This window comes from Oncorhynchus mykiss, chromosome 8, assembly GCF_013265735.2.
Source record: "Oncorhynchus mykiss isolate Arlee chromosome 8, USDA_OmykA_1.1, whole genome shotgun sequence".
NCBI classification, from domain to species: Eukaryota; Metazoa; Chordata; class Actinopteri; order Salmoniformes; family Salmonidae; genus Oncorhynchus; species Oncorhynchus mykiss.
In genome coordinates this window covers 27,212,214-27,229,840 of record NC_048572.1, presented here as the reverse complement: position 1 = coordinate 27,229,840, position 17,627 = coordinate 27,212,214, and the positions used below count along the sequence as shown (strand labels likewise).

General features: G+C 41.5%; 1 protein-coding gene across 8 annotated transcripts in view; it reads right to left on the bottom strand.

Moving 5' to 3' along the window:
• LOC110529722 (nesprin-2) overlaps positions 1-17,627 on the bottom strand; it is a 233,020-nt gene that overhangs the window by 14,338 nt on the left and 201,055 nt on the right. For all 8 annotated transcript variants that reach the window (XM_036985202.1, XM_036985205.1, XM_036985203.1 and 5 more), the window contains 4 exons: positions 17,349-17,507; positions 12,979-13,145; positions 753-915; positions 84-274 (listed from right to left, as the gene is read on the bottom strand). In XM_036985202.1, the coding sequence (XP_036841097.1) occupies positions 84-274; positions 753-915; positions 12,979-13,145; positions 17,349-17,507 (680 nt within the window). The remainder of the gene's footprint in view (positions 1-83; positions 275-752; positions 916-12,978; positions 13,146-17,348; positions 17,508-17,627) is intronic.

Sequence of the window (17,627 nt, the reverse complement as noted above, 5' to 3'; positions counted from 1 at the left end):
TAAATACATTATATATTTTGTGGGGATTGATTGATTGTGTGTGTGTATACACACACATGTGAGTGAGTGTGTGTGTGTCCTACCTGAGCCTCCTCTCCAGGGACATGGCACAGATGGCCTTCCAGCGCTGGTCTAGGCTGCAGGTGGTCTGCTGGATGGAGTCATTCTCGCCGTCGCCGCCACCACACGCATCCTGGTCGTGCAGCAGGATGTCGCACAGCCTCAAGACGGACGCCACGCTCTCCGTGTGCTGCTCGATGTCCCTCTGCAGCTCCTGTGGATGGAAACAAGGACAACCTTAGCGTAATGTGGACAGACAGATGGACAACGTTGGACACGGCTATTGACAAGGCTATGCATTGGATGGTTGTTTGTTCAATGGGGTAATATGTTTGTATCTATCGCCATCTATTCAAATAACTAAAATAAAATGAAATCGATACAGATATTACAGATATGGTCATTACAATCTATATCTGAGTAACAGAATGTTTTTGGCCCAGCACCGGTGGGAAATTTGTGATGTGCATATTACACAAAAACACCTTATTGAATCTGTATTTATACAGGTAAATCACTTCATAATATTCGCTATGACAACCTGGGTTGTGTTCAAGGGAAAACATTTTAAAGCGTTAAACAGGTACTCCCTCCCTGTTCATTTGGTGCCTAATAAACAGGACCCTGGCACCCACATGCTAAACTGACCCAAGATCAGTGTCTAGGGGCAACTTCACCCTACTACCACCCACCTGCTGTTGGGCAAGCCGTCTCTGGATCTCCTCATGGTGACACACGTTGTAGGTGACGGGCCTGGCCAGCTGGGTCTCGATGCGGGACAGCCATGATCGCAGGTTGCTCATGTTCTTGTCCAGCTGCTGCACCATACCCAGGGTCTCCTTCAGCTTCCTCACCCTGCACACACACACACACATACATGCCCGCCCACCCATACACACAAAGGGAAGAGAGTCAGAGCAATACTACATATCTGATAATTAACTACACCCAACATGCCTACATTCGATTGTTTGATTGAGTCTTTCTGGAGTGGCAGGTGGACAGGGATTGTACTTTTGGAACCATTCAACTACCAAGTTGAAGTGTTTATTCAAGTTCATGAAGTGTTTATTCTTCACAAGTGCCCACAGTTTAGTTAAGTTTATTAGGACCCTCATTAGCTACTGCACATGCAACAGCTACTCATCCCGGGGTCCACATAAAACATACAAATACATTATTTTATTAGGATCTCTTTTAGTCTTCAGTTGGACTAATCGTCCAAGAGTCCTTAAACATTAAAATACAATTTATAATACGATCACATTTTCATTTATAACACACTGTTACAAACAGGCATAATACACTGACATATTGACCAGATAAATACCCTAACAGTCTGAAAAGATTGATTGATTCCTTCATCTACCATAGTCACGCACAACCTTCCTGTAACGAGTGCGCTGAGAGTCAGGGAAGCAAGTACAGGGAGTGAGTGTTAATAAATAAACAAAACAAGAACCACAAACAGTGCACCGACATGAAACAGGAACAATAACACCTGAGGAAATAAGGGGAGTGACAGATATAGGGAAGATAATCAAGGAGGTGATGGAGTCCAGGTGAGTGTCATGAGGCACTGGTGCGCTTGACGATGGTGACAGGTGTGCGGGATAATCAGCAGCCTGAAGACCTAGAGGCCGGAGAGGGAGTACACATGACACTTTCAATTTATTATATTTAAATGGTTCTAAAGTATTGTTTGAATTTATATATTGAAAGGTATCTGGTTTGCCCTGATAAATTATTATATTTCTTTATTGCTCTAAATAAAAATGTTATTTTGCTTGTTTCTCTTTTTTGTCTGGATAACACATACAGTGGGGAGAACAAGTATTTGATAAGCTGCAAAATCGGTAGTGTTTCCTACTTACAAAGCATGTAGAGGTCTGTAATTTTTATCATAGGTACACTTCAACTGTGAGAGACGGAATCTAAAACAGAAATCCAGAAAATCACATTTTTAAGTAATTAATTTGCATTTTATTGCATGACATAAGTATTTGATCACCTACCAACTAGTAAGAGTTCCGGCTCTCACAGACCTGTTCGTTTTTCTTTAAGAAACCCTTCTGTTCTCCACTCATTACCTGTATTAACTGCACCTCTGAACTCGTTGCCTGTATAAAAGACACCTGTCCACACACTCAATTAAACAGACTCCAACCTCTCCACAATGGCCAAGACCAGAGTGCTGTGTAAGGATATCAGGGATAAAATTGTAGACCTGCACAAGGCTGGGATGGGCTACAGGACAATAGGCAAGCAGCTTGGTGAGAAGGCAACAACTGTTGGCGCAATTATTAGAAAATGGAAGAAGTTCAAGATGACGGTCAATCACCCTCTGTCTGGGGCTCCATGCAAGATCTCACCTCGTGGGGCATCAATGATCATGAGGAAGGTGAGGGATCAGCCCAGAACTACACGGCAGGACCTGGTCAATGACCCGAAGAGAGCTGGGACCACAGTCTCAAAGAAAACCATTAGTAACACACTACGCTGTCATGGATTAAAATCCTGCAGTGCACGCAAGGTCCCCCTGCTCAAGCCAGCGCATGTCCAGGCCTGTCTGAAGTTTGCCAATGACCCTCTGGATGATCCAGAGGAGGAATGGGAGAAGGTCATGTGGTCTGATGAGACAGAAAGAGCTTTTTGGTCTAAACTCCACTCGCCGTGTTTGGAGGAAGAAGAAGGATGAGTACAACCCCAAGAACACCATCCCAACCGTGAAGCATCGAGATGGAAACATCACTCTTTGGGGATGCTTTTCTGCAAAGGGGACAGGACGACTGCACCGTATTGAGGAGAGGATGGATGGGGCCATGTATCGCGAGATCTTGTCCAACAACCTCCTTCCCTCAGTAAGAGCATTGAAGATGGGTCGTGGCTGGGTCTTCCAGCATGACAACGACCCGAAACACACAGCCAGGGCAACTAAGGAGTGGCTCCGTAAGAAGCATCTCAAGGTCCTGGAGTGGCCTAGCCAGTCTCCAGACCTGAACCCAATAGAAAATCTTTGGAGGGAGCTGAAACTCCGTATTGCCCAGCGACAGCCCCGAAACCTGAAGGATCTGGAGAAGGTCTGTATGGAGGAGTGGGCCAAATTCCCTGCTGCAGTGTGTGCAAAACTGGTCAAGAACTACAGGAAACGTATGATCTCTGTAATTACAAACAAAGGTTTCTGTACTAAATATTAAGTTCTGCTTTTCTGATGTATGAAATACTGATGTCATGCAATAACATGCTAATTAATTACTTAAAAATCATACAATGTGATTTTCTTGATTTTTTTAAATACATTTTTTATTCAGTCTCTCACAAGTTGAAGTGTACCTATGATAACAATTACAGACCTCTACATGCTTTGTAAGTAGGAAAATCTGCAAAATCGGCAGTGTATCAAATACTTATTCTCCCCACTGTAGATGGTGGACAATCTATTTCTAGTATTTACTGAATGTCTGTCTCTTACCAACTGAATACTGTTGTGAATAGAGTTTGGCTGTTTTACATGGTGTAGATTGTGAAATAAAATAAGCATGTTTTTTTCCCAATTATCTTGTTGATTGATGACCAACCATGAGCATTGACCATGACTTCAACAGAATAACCATATTGCCACCTTAAAACAATCCTTGCTGCATTGTCAGTGCAATCTGCAGCCTCTCATTTCACTTGCTGTTGCATTTCCCCAGTCCACAGAACAGTAGTTCACCTGACTCTCAATTAATGCTTGGGTTGTTTGCTTAAGAATCTTTATCAATTTGTACTCCCCCCATACTTAATTGTATCCCATGCTGTGTTGGCCTCTTCCTGTTGGAACATACCAACATAACCTTGGTTTTCAAAACAAGTTTGTTCAGGCAAATATTTCCCAGATCTACATGTAGAGCTTCCTGTACCTGTTGAACCTATAGTCTTGCTGTATAAATTGTAGTATAATCTGCAAATATAGTAGTTTGATTTTCAGATAAGGCATAAGGAAGGTCATTGGTATACACTACGGGTCAAAAGTTTTAGAACACCTACTCATTCAAGGGTTGTTCTTTATGTTATACTAATTTCTACATTGTAGAATAATAGCTAAGACATCAAAACTATTAAATAACACATATGGAATCATGTAAACAAAAAAGTGTTGAACAAATCAAAATATATATATTTGAGAATCTTCAAAGTTGACACCATTTTCCTTCATGACAGCTTTGCACACGCTTTGCATTCTCTCAACCAGCTTCACCTGGAATGATCAGGCCTACCACTGTTATGTCATCGGCAAATGTATTGATGGTGTTGGAGTCGTGCCTGGCCGTGCAGTCAGGAGTGAACAGGAAGTATAGGAGGGGACTGAGCACGCACCCCTGAGGGGCCCCCATGTTGAGGATCAATGTGGCGGATGTGTTGTTACCTACCCTTACCACCTGGGGGTGGCCCGTCAGGAAGTCCAGAATCCAATTGCAGAGGGAGGTGTTAAGTCCCAGGGTCCTTAGCTTAGTGATGAGCTTTGAGGGCACTATGGTGCTGAACGCTGAGCTGTAGTCAACGAATAGCATTCTCACATAGGTGTTTATTTTGTCCAGGTGTGAAAGGAATCATCTGTGGATCTGTTGGGGCGGTATGCAAATCGGAGTGGGTCTAGGGTTTCTGGGATAATGGTGTTGATGTGAGCCATGACCAGCCTTTCAAAGCATTTCATGGCTACAGACGTGAGTGCTAAAGTTCGGTAGTCACTTAGGCCTTAGTGTCCTTGGGCACAGGGACTATGATGGTCTTCTTGAAACATGTTGGTATTACAGACTCAGACTGGGAGAGGTTGGGAATGTCAGTGAAGACACTTGCCAGTTGGTCAGCATGCAGCTCTACCCTTTAGTGGATATTGCCTGTAATCCATGGCTTCTGGTTGGGGTATGTACGTACAAGTCACTGTGGGAACGACGTCATCGATGCACTTATTGATGAAGTCAGTGACTGATGTGGTGTACTCCTCAATGCCATCGGAAGAATCCCGCAACATATTCCAGTCTGTGCTAGCAAAACAGTCCTGTAGATTAGCATCTGCTTCATCTGACCACTTTTTTATTGACCGAGTCACTGGTGCTTCCTGCTTTAATTGTTGCTTGTAAGCAGGAATCAGGAGGATAGAATTATGGTAAGATTTCAAGATTCATGATGCTCTTTGCGCTTTTGACGGACCTCTGAGACTAACACAGTGCAGGTGCATTTATACGGAGACTTGATTACACACAGGTGGATTGTATTTATCATCATCAGTCATTTAGGTCAACATTGGATCATTCAGAGATCCTCACTGAACTTCTGGAGAGAGTTTGCTGCGCTGAAAGTAAAGGGGCTGAATAATTTTGCACGCCCAATTTTTCAGTTTTTGATTTGTTAAAACGTTTTGAAATATCCAATAAATGTCGTTCCACTTCATGATTGTGTCCCACTTGTTGTTGATTCTTCGCAAAAAAAATACAGTTTTATATCTTTATGTTTGAAGCCTGAAATGTGGCAAAAGGTCGCAAAGTTCAAGGGGGCCGAATACTTTCGCAAGGCACTGTATATCGATGGAATTAATCGAACAAAAGGACCATTTGTGATGTTTATGGGACATATTAGAGTGCCAACAGAAGAAGCTCGTCAAAGGTAAGGCATGAGTTATATCTTTATTTCCTCGTTTGTGTCGCGCCTGGAGGGTTGAAATATGATTGTCTGTGTTTGTTTGATGGGGTGCTGTCCTCAGATAATAGCATCATTTGCTTTCGCCGTAAAGCCTTTTTGAAATCTGACACATTGGCTGGATTCACAACAACTGTAGCTTTAATTTGGTGTATTGCATGTGTGATTCAATGAAAGTAAAATTTTTATAGTAATTTATTTGAATTTGGCGCTCTGCATTTTTCACTGGATGTTGGCCAGGTGGGACCATATCCCAGAGAGGTTAATAAAACAGGAGCAATCCTCTCCGGCGACAATATTTAAAGAGTCCAACAGTACCTTTCAGCACCGTGTTCTCTTTCCTTAGATCATCAATCTGATATTGGTTGAATTCTATATTGGCACATAATGCCTTTGGGTGATGGACCATTCTTAATACACACAGGAAACTGTTAAGTGTGAAAAAAAGGTAACTGCCTTTTGCTGTGTACATATCTGCTGTTAGAGAAGCTTCCATTGAAGAATAGCCTCTGAGTTCTATTTGATATGTAACTCTCCAACCATGTGATGGCAGGTGATTCAAACTCATAACAAGCAGGTTTTTTCAATAACAAATTATGATCAATAACATCAAAGGCTGCACTGAAAACTAACAATACAGCTCCAACTATCATCTTATTATACATTTATTTTAGCCAATCATCAGTCATTTAAGTCAGTGCAGTACAAGTTGACTGTCCTTCCTTATATCCATGCTGAAAGTCAGTAGTTAACTTGTTCTTAAATTATTTATTTTTTAATAGCATTGTATACTATAAACTCCTATAGCCACTACTACCATAGTTTGAGTACCAGTCTCTTTACATTCCACTCCTTTCCACTCCTTGTCATTGTCGAAAGGCCAGTCTCTTCAATCTCAATGTTCAATATGCGCTGGATTTAAGGCAGAGTTGCTCAATGGTTGTTGGAAATAACATAAATATTTTCCATGACAACATTTTGAGCCTCGAAAACAGAATTGGAAACATTCCGCTGTTAGCTCGGCAAGTTGTTTTGAGGCTTAAAATCAAAACTAAGACTTTGTGTGGTTGGAATTGCAGTATGTAGCTAGTTAGTTTGGGAATTTAGACCTGAGCTAACAACTTTTGACAGACTGGTTTCGTCTGGACAGACAAACAGTTACTTAGCAAAGGGATGCCAAGAGATCTGTGGAGAAAAAAATGATAGTTCCAATATTTGCATCATAAATGTGATTGGAGGATAGCTGTGAGGGTGAGCGAATCAGGATCAAATCCTCCATTCTCATCAAGATCATTAATGATAGAATGTTCATATTTGAAGACAGCAGAAAGGCCAGTCTCTTTTGCACATGATATGGAGTACAGGGAGTGGATTAGCTAAAGAGACTGGTACCCAGGCGACTATTACCCTGCACCTCCCACTTTTTCCCCCAGGTGTCCCCTGGTCACCATGGCAACACAGAACACAGAAAATGTTGCCATGACTACATTTGATTACAAAAAGCTGCTCTTTGGAGAAAAATAAGCCTAAGTGTGTGCAGGTTGGATCCTTCTGTAAACCCCCTGGTAGCACTCAGTACTGTCTTCTACTTGAGGGAGAGTTTTCGTTAATAGTGAAAGTGAGTCTGTCTGTCTGTCTGTCTGTCTGTCTGTCTGTCTGTCTGTCTGTCTGTCTGTCTGTCTGTCTGTCTGTGCATGCGTTTAAGTGTTTGTGTGTACGTGCATCATGTGTGCCACTTATCTTTGCTTTAAGAGAAAGTCCATATTCAGTATCTCATAAATTAGCTAACAAAAAAGTTAAGTCTATAATGTGGCTTTCTCATTCCATATGTAGCAGATAATACTTATAAATGCTACATATACACTAAATTAGGGCTCCAGACAAACATTCACCCTGGTGGCACCAGGCAATGATTTGGTGGCAACCCCCAATTGTTTTTATTGCAGCGTCACACAACAGAATACATTTTAGTCATCATTTTAGAAAGACATTCACAATGCTTTATTAAGAGGTGTAATACACTACTGAGATGTTATTCAATAAATAAGTTGTTACATCTAACATGTCCAAGCAGGAATGCATGATTCAAAATATTTTGATATGCAACTTAATTTTGTGTTGACAATTAAGCTACTTTTGTTCCATTTTACTGGTAAAATAGGGCACCAGAATTTTCAGATTTCTTTGTTCAACAGAGATAAATGCCTTCATCTTTATGTGCACTAATATTATTTATACAACGGGTGGGTCTAATCCTGAATGCTGATTGGTTAAAACCGCATTCCAGCCGATGTCAATTCCACAAGTAACCACCGGCTAAATCTATGAAGTTAAAATGCCTATTTACTCTGTTCCATCTGACTGCACAATCCACTCTCATCAGCCCAGCCAGGCAATTTATGAACTTGAGCTCCACTATAAAAAGTATTTAGACATTACCTCAAATGTCTTTTAGACTAACATTCGTTTTCAACAGCGGAGATTTGTATAAACCTTACTCTCTGTCTTTCTGGCATTTGCAACATTGTTTATTGTTCAAATTTGATCTCCAGCTGTCCCATAGTAATGAACGTGTTGGGAGTTGGGATGAGACAGACAGGCAGGCAGCTTTTCTCAGCCAGTCAAAATCATGAATCAGCATAATTTTTATGGACATATACAAAAAACTATCAGAAAACAGGTAAAACGAAACAAAGTACAGCTAGTTTGGCGTCTTTCCAGCTTCAGTTTGAAGTGATTGTGTTAGCTGTGCTAATAGCTCCTCTGTACAACAGGGACATAACAAAAGAGCACATTTTCTATGCCAGGCAAAATCGCGTATCATTAGCTCATTGTTTAAAAAAATATATATATATTTTACCCCTTTTTTCTCCCCAATTTCATGGTATCCAATTGGTAGTAGTTACAGTCTTGTCTCATCGCTGGAACTCCCGTACGGACTCGGGAGAGGCGAAGGTCGAGAGCCATGCGTCCTCCGAAACACAACCCAACCAAGCTGCACTGCTTCTTGACACAATGCACATCCAACCCGGAAGCCAGCCGCACCAATGTGTCAGAGGAAACACTGTACACCTGGCGACCTGGTCAGCGTGCACTGCGCCCGGCCCGACACAGGTAGTCCGCGATGAGACAAGGATATCCCTGCCGGCCAAACCCTCCCCAACCCGGACAACACTGGGCCAATTGTGCACCGCCCCATGGGCCTCCCGGTCACGGCTGGCTGCGACAGAGCCTGGGCTCGAACCCAGAATCTCTGGTGGCACAGCTAGCACTGCGATGCAGTGCCTTAGATCACTTTGATCTGTTATTCTGGCTGCACTGTTTGACATGACTGTAAGTTCGAACGTAGTTGGCTAGCAAGCAAGCAAGAGATAAGAACGTTGCCAGCCAGTATGGTAATGGAACATTTAGAACGAACAAAATACTGAACGACTGGGTCGCGTCTCTGGGAACCAAACCAATAGAACGAATGATCAGCCGGCTTGGGTAGCAACCCTAGATTTGTGTCGGGACTAGATCTTGTGGAAGAATGAAATAGTATGAATAAATTATTCAAAATTACATTTTGAATGAAAATATGTCAATCATTATTTTAATATGTTGGTAACCCATTGTATGAAGCCGGTGTTTGGAGGATATATTGACACGGTTTGCCGGCCCATGCCAATATATCCTCTAAACACCGGCTTCTCAGGCATTATCACTTAAATATAGACCTAATTCACCACCTGAGAAACCACCTCAAAACACATTAGCTAGATAGCTAACTAAATATAATATCTTCTGCTAATGTATTAATATAATAGTAAATGTAATGTCCTAACAAAATGTTGCTATCAGTGCACTTACGATGGCTGATGCACAATTTCGTACCCTTCGTATTTCAAAGACATCAGATATATTGTTTATAAAACAGTGTGCCTTGAGCGCAATAATGATCGTTGAGAAATAAAATTATACCTATAGAAAGCTGAGACTCTCCTCTCTTCGATATGGACAACTAGTTGCTTCCAAGGTATTTTTTGTCCTGCATTGCATTTCAAAATGTTATACAATCACGAGAGGGCACACGAGGGGGGAGAGAGAGCATGAGAGGCTCACTCATTACAGCAGCTGGCCTCTGTGAAACAGGCAGGCACAGCATCAGGGCAGACACTTTTATTACAGGAATCATGAGGATAATTCATTATACTGTTTAATAGGTTATATCTGACCAAAAAATAGGATGTTTTGATTGAGGTGACCAGAAGAATGTGCAGCTCGCAGCAGTGCAACTTATATGTATTGTATTGCTTGTATGTATTGTATTGCAATTCAGCTTTAAACTGTTAATATACAGTATACATGAAACAAAACTAAACCAAATTAAACTTAACCAAGCACTAAACTAAACCAAACTGAGCCCAAACAAAACCTAAAGTAAACCACACTAAACTAAACGAATCAAAACTATACCAAACCAAACTAAACTAACCATGAGACCCACATTCCCTCCCACACCTCTCGCAAAATCTGACAGCCCAACAAAGAGTAGTGACACTGGGCCACACAAAAGACACTGAGCCCCAGGGCAAGCTCCCATGCTGAGCCAGTGTATAGGAAGAGAAGGATGGACAGAGGGACAAAGAATGTGTGAAGAGGTATGGAGAGAGAGAGAACATTAAGGGAAAGGGAGAAAAAAGCAAGGCAAACAAAGTGACCGTCACTACGGTCGCTTGGAGACAAGGCTCTATAGAGGTTACAGTTATATAGTAACAATGGTCCCCACGCACGTCTCGCCTGAGACTTTTAGAGAGTGTAGGAGTGACTTCCTGAACTTGTAATGGCCCGGGTACAAGATGTATTAAGAACAGATGTAGGATCAGCTCAACCTCCCCAAACCCTAATCATTAAAGTAAAAACACAACAACACGCAAACCTGTCCATAGACCAGTACCAAGAACAATGTCATGCTACTCTAAGCTTAACCTTTAGCTTAGCAAACAATGCTCTCAGGGCCGTAGCGAGGGTCTGAGTTTTATTGAGGTCTGGAGGTCAAGACATTTTAAGAAAGTTGAAGCTCATTTGCTGCATTTCTATACAATTTAAAAACAATTTATACAATTTAAAAACAATTTAAAAACTTTAAAAATTGTGTTTGGAGAACAACAGCAAAAACAAGCAAAAATGACCCCAGCTTTAGCTTAATTCACCTCAGTCAATCTACAAACACATAGCCTATTAGCAATAAATTAGCCGCTACACATTAACTCACATGAACTCAGCACCCGGATTAAAAACTATAATTTAATACTTACAGAGGGATCTGTTAACAGAAAAATATTGTATTAACATAAGAAAGAAATAAGTCTGCGTTACAGAACAATTTGTTTTGCCGTTTTACAGCTAATTTCCTGCAATTCTACTAATTTTGCATTGATTTATGGCATGTTAATAGGATATCTGAGTAAGTGACTAACAAAATCAAATGGTGGACCCCTGAAGGTCAGTGCCCTTGGGCACGTGTCATACCTGTTTCAACCTAGCAACACTCAGCCTTTGTTTCCCATATAGGTGTCAGGAGTGGTGATGGCCCACCCCCAAAGAATAGTCAAGGACCCACTATGGCACAAACTTTAAAGTAACTCACACTGCACCCTGTAGTTCACCAATGTTCCTTCAGCTTTGCAGCTGCTGTACAATCACTTTTGTTATAGTCATTATCATCTACTGTCTACATAGCCAGCCACCGTGCGTATCCACAGACAGATGGACAGTCTTGGAATCAGAGGGGATTTAGCGTGTATGGCCCCCCTCAAAAGTCTAGGACTGTACCATATGGCCTTACGTCTGCCTTCCGAGTCCCCCTTGGTCAGCCCAAGAGTGGAGGGGACCCAAGCAAGTTGGAGTGGGAGGAGAAGGGGGTGGGGGGGTTCTGTCACCCTGCATTAGCCGTGACGTGGTGGGGGCTAAACAATAGGAAACAGCACTATAGCCTACTGGCGCTAATGTTAGCCTGGACCCCGTCAGCATCTGTTATCCGGTTAGCATAAAAGCTGACTAGCCGTAGTGCTAAACGATGTTGCCACTGTGAACAACACTCACAGCACTCACTATGAACAATGTGCCATCCGTTGTGTCTGTCACCCAGACAAGCTGAGCGCTGTGGTATCGGAACATCGGGTCTCAGACCAACAGGCTTAGTCTTTAACATGTAAATAGTCTCTATCTGCTGCTAGAAACTATTTGCAACACTGACTCTCCATACATGAAAACCTTACACACGAGCGCGCACACACACACACACACACACACACACACACACACACAACCACACATTCTGTTAATACTGTTGCTCCATTTATACTATATATTTAACTGCGCGACCTAGTCACTATTCAATTTATGTTTGTAAATACAGTCATACTTGACATAGCACATTCCTAATCATACATATCAGTTACTACTTTGCGTACTACCTTCTTCTAATTACTTGATCTTTTTTATTTGACTTGATCTTTTTTATTTTGCATTTAGCCTTTTATTATTGATATTGATTATTGTACTGCAATATTGAGGGAGCTAGCACACAAGCATTTCACTGCACCATTCATAAATGCTGTAAACTGTGTATGTGACAAATACAATTTTGTTTAAAAGAAATTGGCCTCCTGAAGAGCACAAAGCAACTGTCAACATTCGGCCACGGTGGCACCTGACCTGGCAGACAGACGGGAGGTTGAATAAAAGAAAGGTTCACCCACCAAACTGAGACAAGGAAGGATATGAAGTCGCTTGTTGTCTTGTTGCAGCTTCTGTAACCCTTACGATTGTGGTAGTAGTAGTAGTAGAAGTAGTAGTGGTAGTATTGTAGTAGAAGCAGTAGTAGTAGGCCTAGTAATAGAAGCAATCATTTGGTGGGTGCTTACATTTGTCCTAAATATGTTTCTTGCATATACCAACTCTGCCTGAGAGTGGGGTCATAGCCAGGGTGAGTCATTATCAACGGCAAACCTGGAGCGTTGCTCAAGGGCACATAGACAGATTTTTCACCTTGTTGGCTAGGGGATTCAAACTAGAGACCTTTCCATTCCGGGACCATCACTCTAACCGCTTAGGTTACCTTCCGCTAGTAGCAGTAGCCTGTGTGGGTATGAATCCCGGGTCTTCTCTCCGTCTCCCCTTCATTTCATGCAGTCTCTGTCATTGGAAATCAATAAAAAAAAACCTGAGCCCAGTTTTTAGATATGCTAGCCTCACCTGGCCTCTATGTGGTGGAAGAGGTGCTGCCAACGGTCCCTGGCGTCCCTCAGGGTGCCGTGGAGCTGGGCCTGCTTGGCCTGGTCGCTGGCCAGCATCAGCTGCTCCCCCAGCTGCTTGAGGTGGCTTTTGTTCTCACTGAACAGGTTAATCTCCTCCATACAGTCCTATGAAGAAGAAGAAGATGAAGAAAAATACTTTTCTTTTCAGATCACCGAAATCTCTTTTGCTTTCAAGGAGAGGGAGCAGACTACCAAACCTGGTTCAAATATATATTTCAAATAATGCACTGCTTACCATACCTATCAAGACCATTCAGATCAATAGCTACTAAAGACACAGTCAGACAGATGTAGGATCTTAATTTGAGCCCATTTGCTACAGTGGGAAAATAATCCTGCAGCAATAGCAAATGTTAATGTGGATTATAATAAAAGGACAACTCCCCCACTTAACATTTGAGTTGTTATTATGAAGTATTTAGTGATGTCCTACACAGTTTTAGAGTCATTTTATGATTTCATGTCTGTTGACTGTCTATTGATGAGCAAAACAAGAAATTGCACCTCTGTCATGTTTTCAAATATGTTCACTGAGATGACTAATACAATATGGATAGTCATTTTCAGCAATCTATATAACCCGTCTGTAGTTTTGCGATTATATTGGAACTCCCTGCTATATGTGACTCGTTTCAGGAAACTAGGCGTGTGTCGCGAGTCACTACTTCACAGGAGATGCAATTGAAAGTAAACATTTTGGGCAGAAATGCATTCTGGAACATGTGAACTTTCATGTGTCTTAATAACAAACTTGTATGCCATCTGTATGCCATCTGTAAATATGAATAAAATGTTAAATTATGAACATAGTTTGTTTAGCCACGGAAAAAGCCAGGAGATAATGGATTGGTCTGCCATGTACTGTAGCACGCTTCTGTCTATAACATGAGCTGGTCAGTATGTGTAGATAGTCTTCTCTAACGAGACTTAAAAAAAAAAAGATATCACGTAGTAGAACTACAAAAGTGTTGCTCTCCACTTTCTGTACTACCAAGTTTTAGAAATCAGTGGAATGCTCGGTGGAATTAGAGTACGATAGCTAAGGAGATGGAGAAAATTCTGCTGTTTGATTGCAAATATGCAGAGGTAGTCGACAAGATAACACACAGAAGGCTGTTGTATAAACACCTGTCTCTGGATTACATCTTCAAACTAAGGGCAACCATGGCATCCGTGACAGAGTGGGAGAAGAGTCCATCAATTTTCTGTTTACATCAGGCCCGTCATAAAAATTTTTATCCGACATGCATTTTACTCGCATGAAAAGGTTGAAACCTGGTTATTAATATGAACATATATTCAGCATGACATTCATGCAAGCATTAAAATATATTTCCAACCCAAAATTAATATGAAATGCACTCATAACCTGTGCCATAAGCAATAAAAGGGTTAGCTGATCATGTCACGAAAATGATGTGCACGCTTCAAAAGGGGCAGATGGCTGTGTGTTGTTTTTGTTCTGGATGGCCAGATAGCAACAATGACAAGAAACTGCCACATGGTAAATCGTAAGTGGCTCGTTTCAACTTGCTTGATCTTGTTCTTAAGGTGTCTTGTTTTGAGGTGTTTTGACTGATGTCTATGATAACATGTCTAAAATCTGTTAGCTAATCAACAACGGTAATGACGTATTTGAGACGCAAGTGCTCATTGTGCAACTTTATGTTTTCAATATACATTGGGAATGAAATATACTGTAGTTAACATGTTATCAACAATCTAAGCCAACCCTATCTGTTTTACCACATATTTGAGCACGCCTCGGTTTTGGTGCTTAGCTACCAACCTCTCTACGTATTTAGACTAAGCTTCGTCTGGGCATGATATAGCCAGCTAACTAAGCTACAGTAACTGCATGCTTAGAATTGCATCATGGGAGATTAAATGCACCCTGGGAATCGTAGTATGCTGTAGACGAGCGCAATACAGAAGCTTCAAAATGACAAAAACAATGAATTGTGCAGTATGACTAACAAAAATGATAAAACATCAAAATGTGTATCAAATCTTACAATAGTACATACAGTGCCTTGCGAAAGTATTCGGCCCCCTTGAACTTTGCGACCTTTTGCCACATTTCAGGCTTCAAACATAAAGATATAAAACTGTATTTTTTTTGTGAAGAATCAACAACAAGTGGGACACAATCATGAAGTGGAACGACATTTATTGGATATTTCAAACTTTTTTAACAAATCAAAAACTGAAAAATTGGGCGTGCAAAATTATTCAGCCCCCTTAAGTTAATACTTTGTAGCGCCACCTTTTGCTGCGATTACAGCTGTAAGTCGCTTGGGGTATGTCTCTATCAGTTTTGCACATCGAGAGACTGAAATGTTTTCCCATTCCTCCTTGCAAAACAGCTCGAGCTCAGTGAGGTTGGATGGAGAGACTTTGTGAACAGCAGTTTTCAGTTCTTTCCACAGATTCTCGATTGGATTCAGGTCTGGACTTTGACTTTGCCATTCTAACACCTGGATATGTTTATTTTTGAACCATTCCATTGTAGATTTTGCTTTATGTTTTGGATCATTGTCTTGTTGGAAGACACATCTCCGTCCCAGTCTCAGGTCTTTTGCAGACTCCATCAGGTTTTCTTCCAGAATGGTCCTGTATTTGTCTCCATCCATCTTCCCATCAATTTTAACCATCTTCCCTGTCCCTGCTGAAGAAAAGCAGGCCCAAACCATGATGCTGCCACCACCATGTTTGATAGTGGGGATGGTGTGTTCAGCTGTGTTGCTTTTACGCCAAACATAACGTTTTGCATTGTTGCCAAAAAGTTCAATTTTGGTTTAATCTGACCAGAGCACCTTCTTCCACATGTTTGGTGTGTCTCCCAGGTGGCTTGTGGCAAACTTTAAACGACACTTTTTATGGATATCTTTAAGAAATGGCTTTCTTCTTGCCACTCTTCCATAAAGGCCAGATTTGTGCAATATACGACTGATTGATGTCCTATGGACAGAGTCTCCCACCTCAGCTGTAGATCTCTGCAGTTCATCCCGAGTGATCATGAGCCTCTTGGCTGCATCTCTGATCAGTCTTCTCCTTGTATGAGCTGAATGTTTAGAGGGACGGCCAGGTCTTGGTAGATTTGCAGTGGTCTGATACTCCTTCCATTTCAATATTATCGCTTGCACAGTGCTCCTTGGGATGTTTAAAGCTTGGGAAATCTTTTTGTATTCAAATCCGGCTTTAAACTTCTTCACAACAGTATCTCGGACCTGCCTGGTGTGTTCCTTGTTCTTCATGATGCTCTCTGCGCTTTTGACGGACCTCTGAGACTATCACAGTGCAGGTGCATTTATACGGAGACTTGATTACACACAGGTGGATTGTATTTATCATCATTAGTCATTTAGGTCAACATTGGATAATTCAGAGATCCTCACTGAACTTCTTGAGAGAGTTTGCTGCACTGAAAGTAAAGGGGCTGAATAATTTTGCACGCCCAATTTTTCAGTTTTTGATTTGTTAAAAAAGTTTGAAATATCCAATAAATGTCGTTCCACTTCATGATTGTGTCCCACTTGTTGTTGATTCTTCACAAAAAAATACAGTTTTATATCTTTATGTTTGAATCCTGAAATGTGGCAAAAGGTCGCAAAGTTCAAGGGGGCCGAATACTTTCGCAAGGCACTGTATATACTAAGCATGATAACTGTTTATAAATTGGCGGAATTGTCCTTTAATTGAACATTTTGTAGAGGTTGATACATTTTTCAGAAGGGAAAATCAAGTCTGAAATTTCAAAGTGGAAATGACAAACTTCAGAAGACTTTTTAGACCTCAAATGCACTACAAGTTTTACATTTCCTGCATTACAGGAAAGTTCTTCAGCAACAGGGTGATCGAATTAAGATCCTACATCTGTGTATAATTCTATGGACCCAGCAAGGTAAGGTAAACTGCGTATCCATTCCAAACATGCTTTGTTTCAGTTTGAGAAGACAGTTATTTTTGTCTTGAAAGAATGGGTTGTGACCAGGATTGTAGTGGAGCAAAAACACCCTCTATGTGCCTTTTTACATTGTAAAAAACAATTACACAAAACTAAATTGGCAATGTTAGCATTTGTTTATTACGTTGTCCCACTGTCGGTCAACTCAACCAGCATAAAGCATTTTCCCAAAAATGTTTGCCGCTATGTCGCCAATTGTAAGTGACAATTTTATATACGGTTTACATCGGAGGATATGTCCTAAAATGTGCACTGTACCCCAGTTACCTCTTACCTCATTCAGTTTCACCATACCTGAGGTTGTTTCCTAAAATGTGCACCATACCCCAGTTTCCTCCTACCTTCTTCAGTTTCTCCACCATCTCCTCGAGGCTGAGGTCTCCGCTGTGCGACACCTTGTTCTCCATCTGGGTCAGCCAGTCGCACAGCTCCTTGTTCTTGTCGTTGAAGATGGTCCAGGCACTGAGCCGGTCGGCGATCTCCTGCCTGCGTAGGGATACCTGAGAAGAGAAGGGAGGGGGAGGGTGAGTATATGTTGCCCCATGTGAAACACTGGAATGTACCATGCATTCATGTATTAGGTTTCTTGACAGGGTGTCAAACTCAATTCCCAGTGCCTG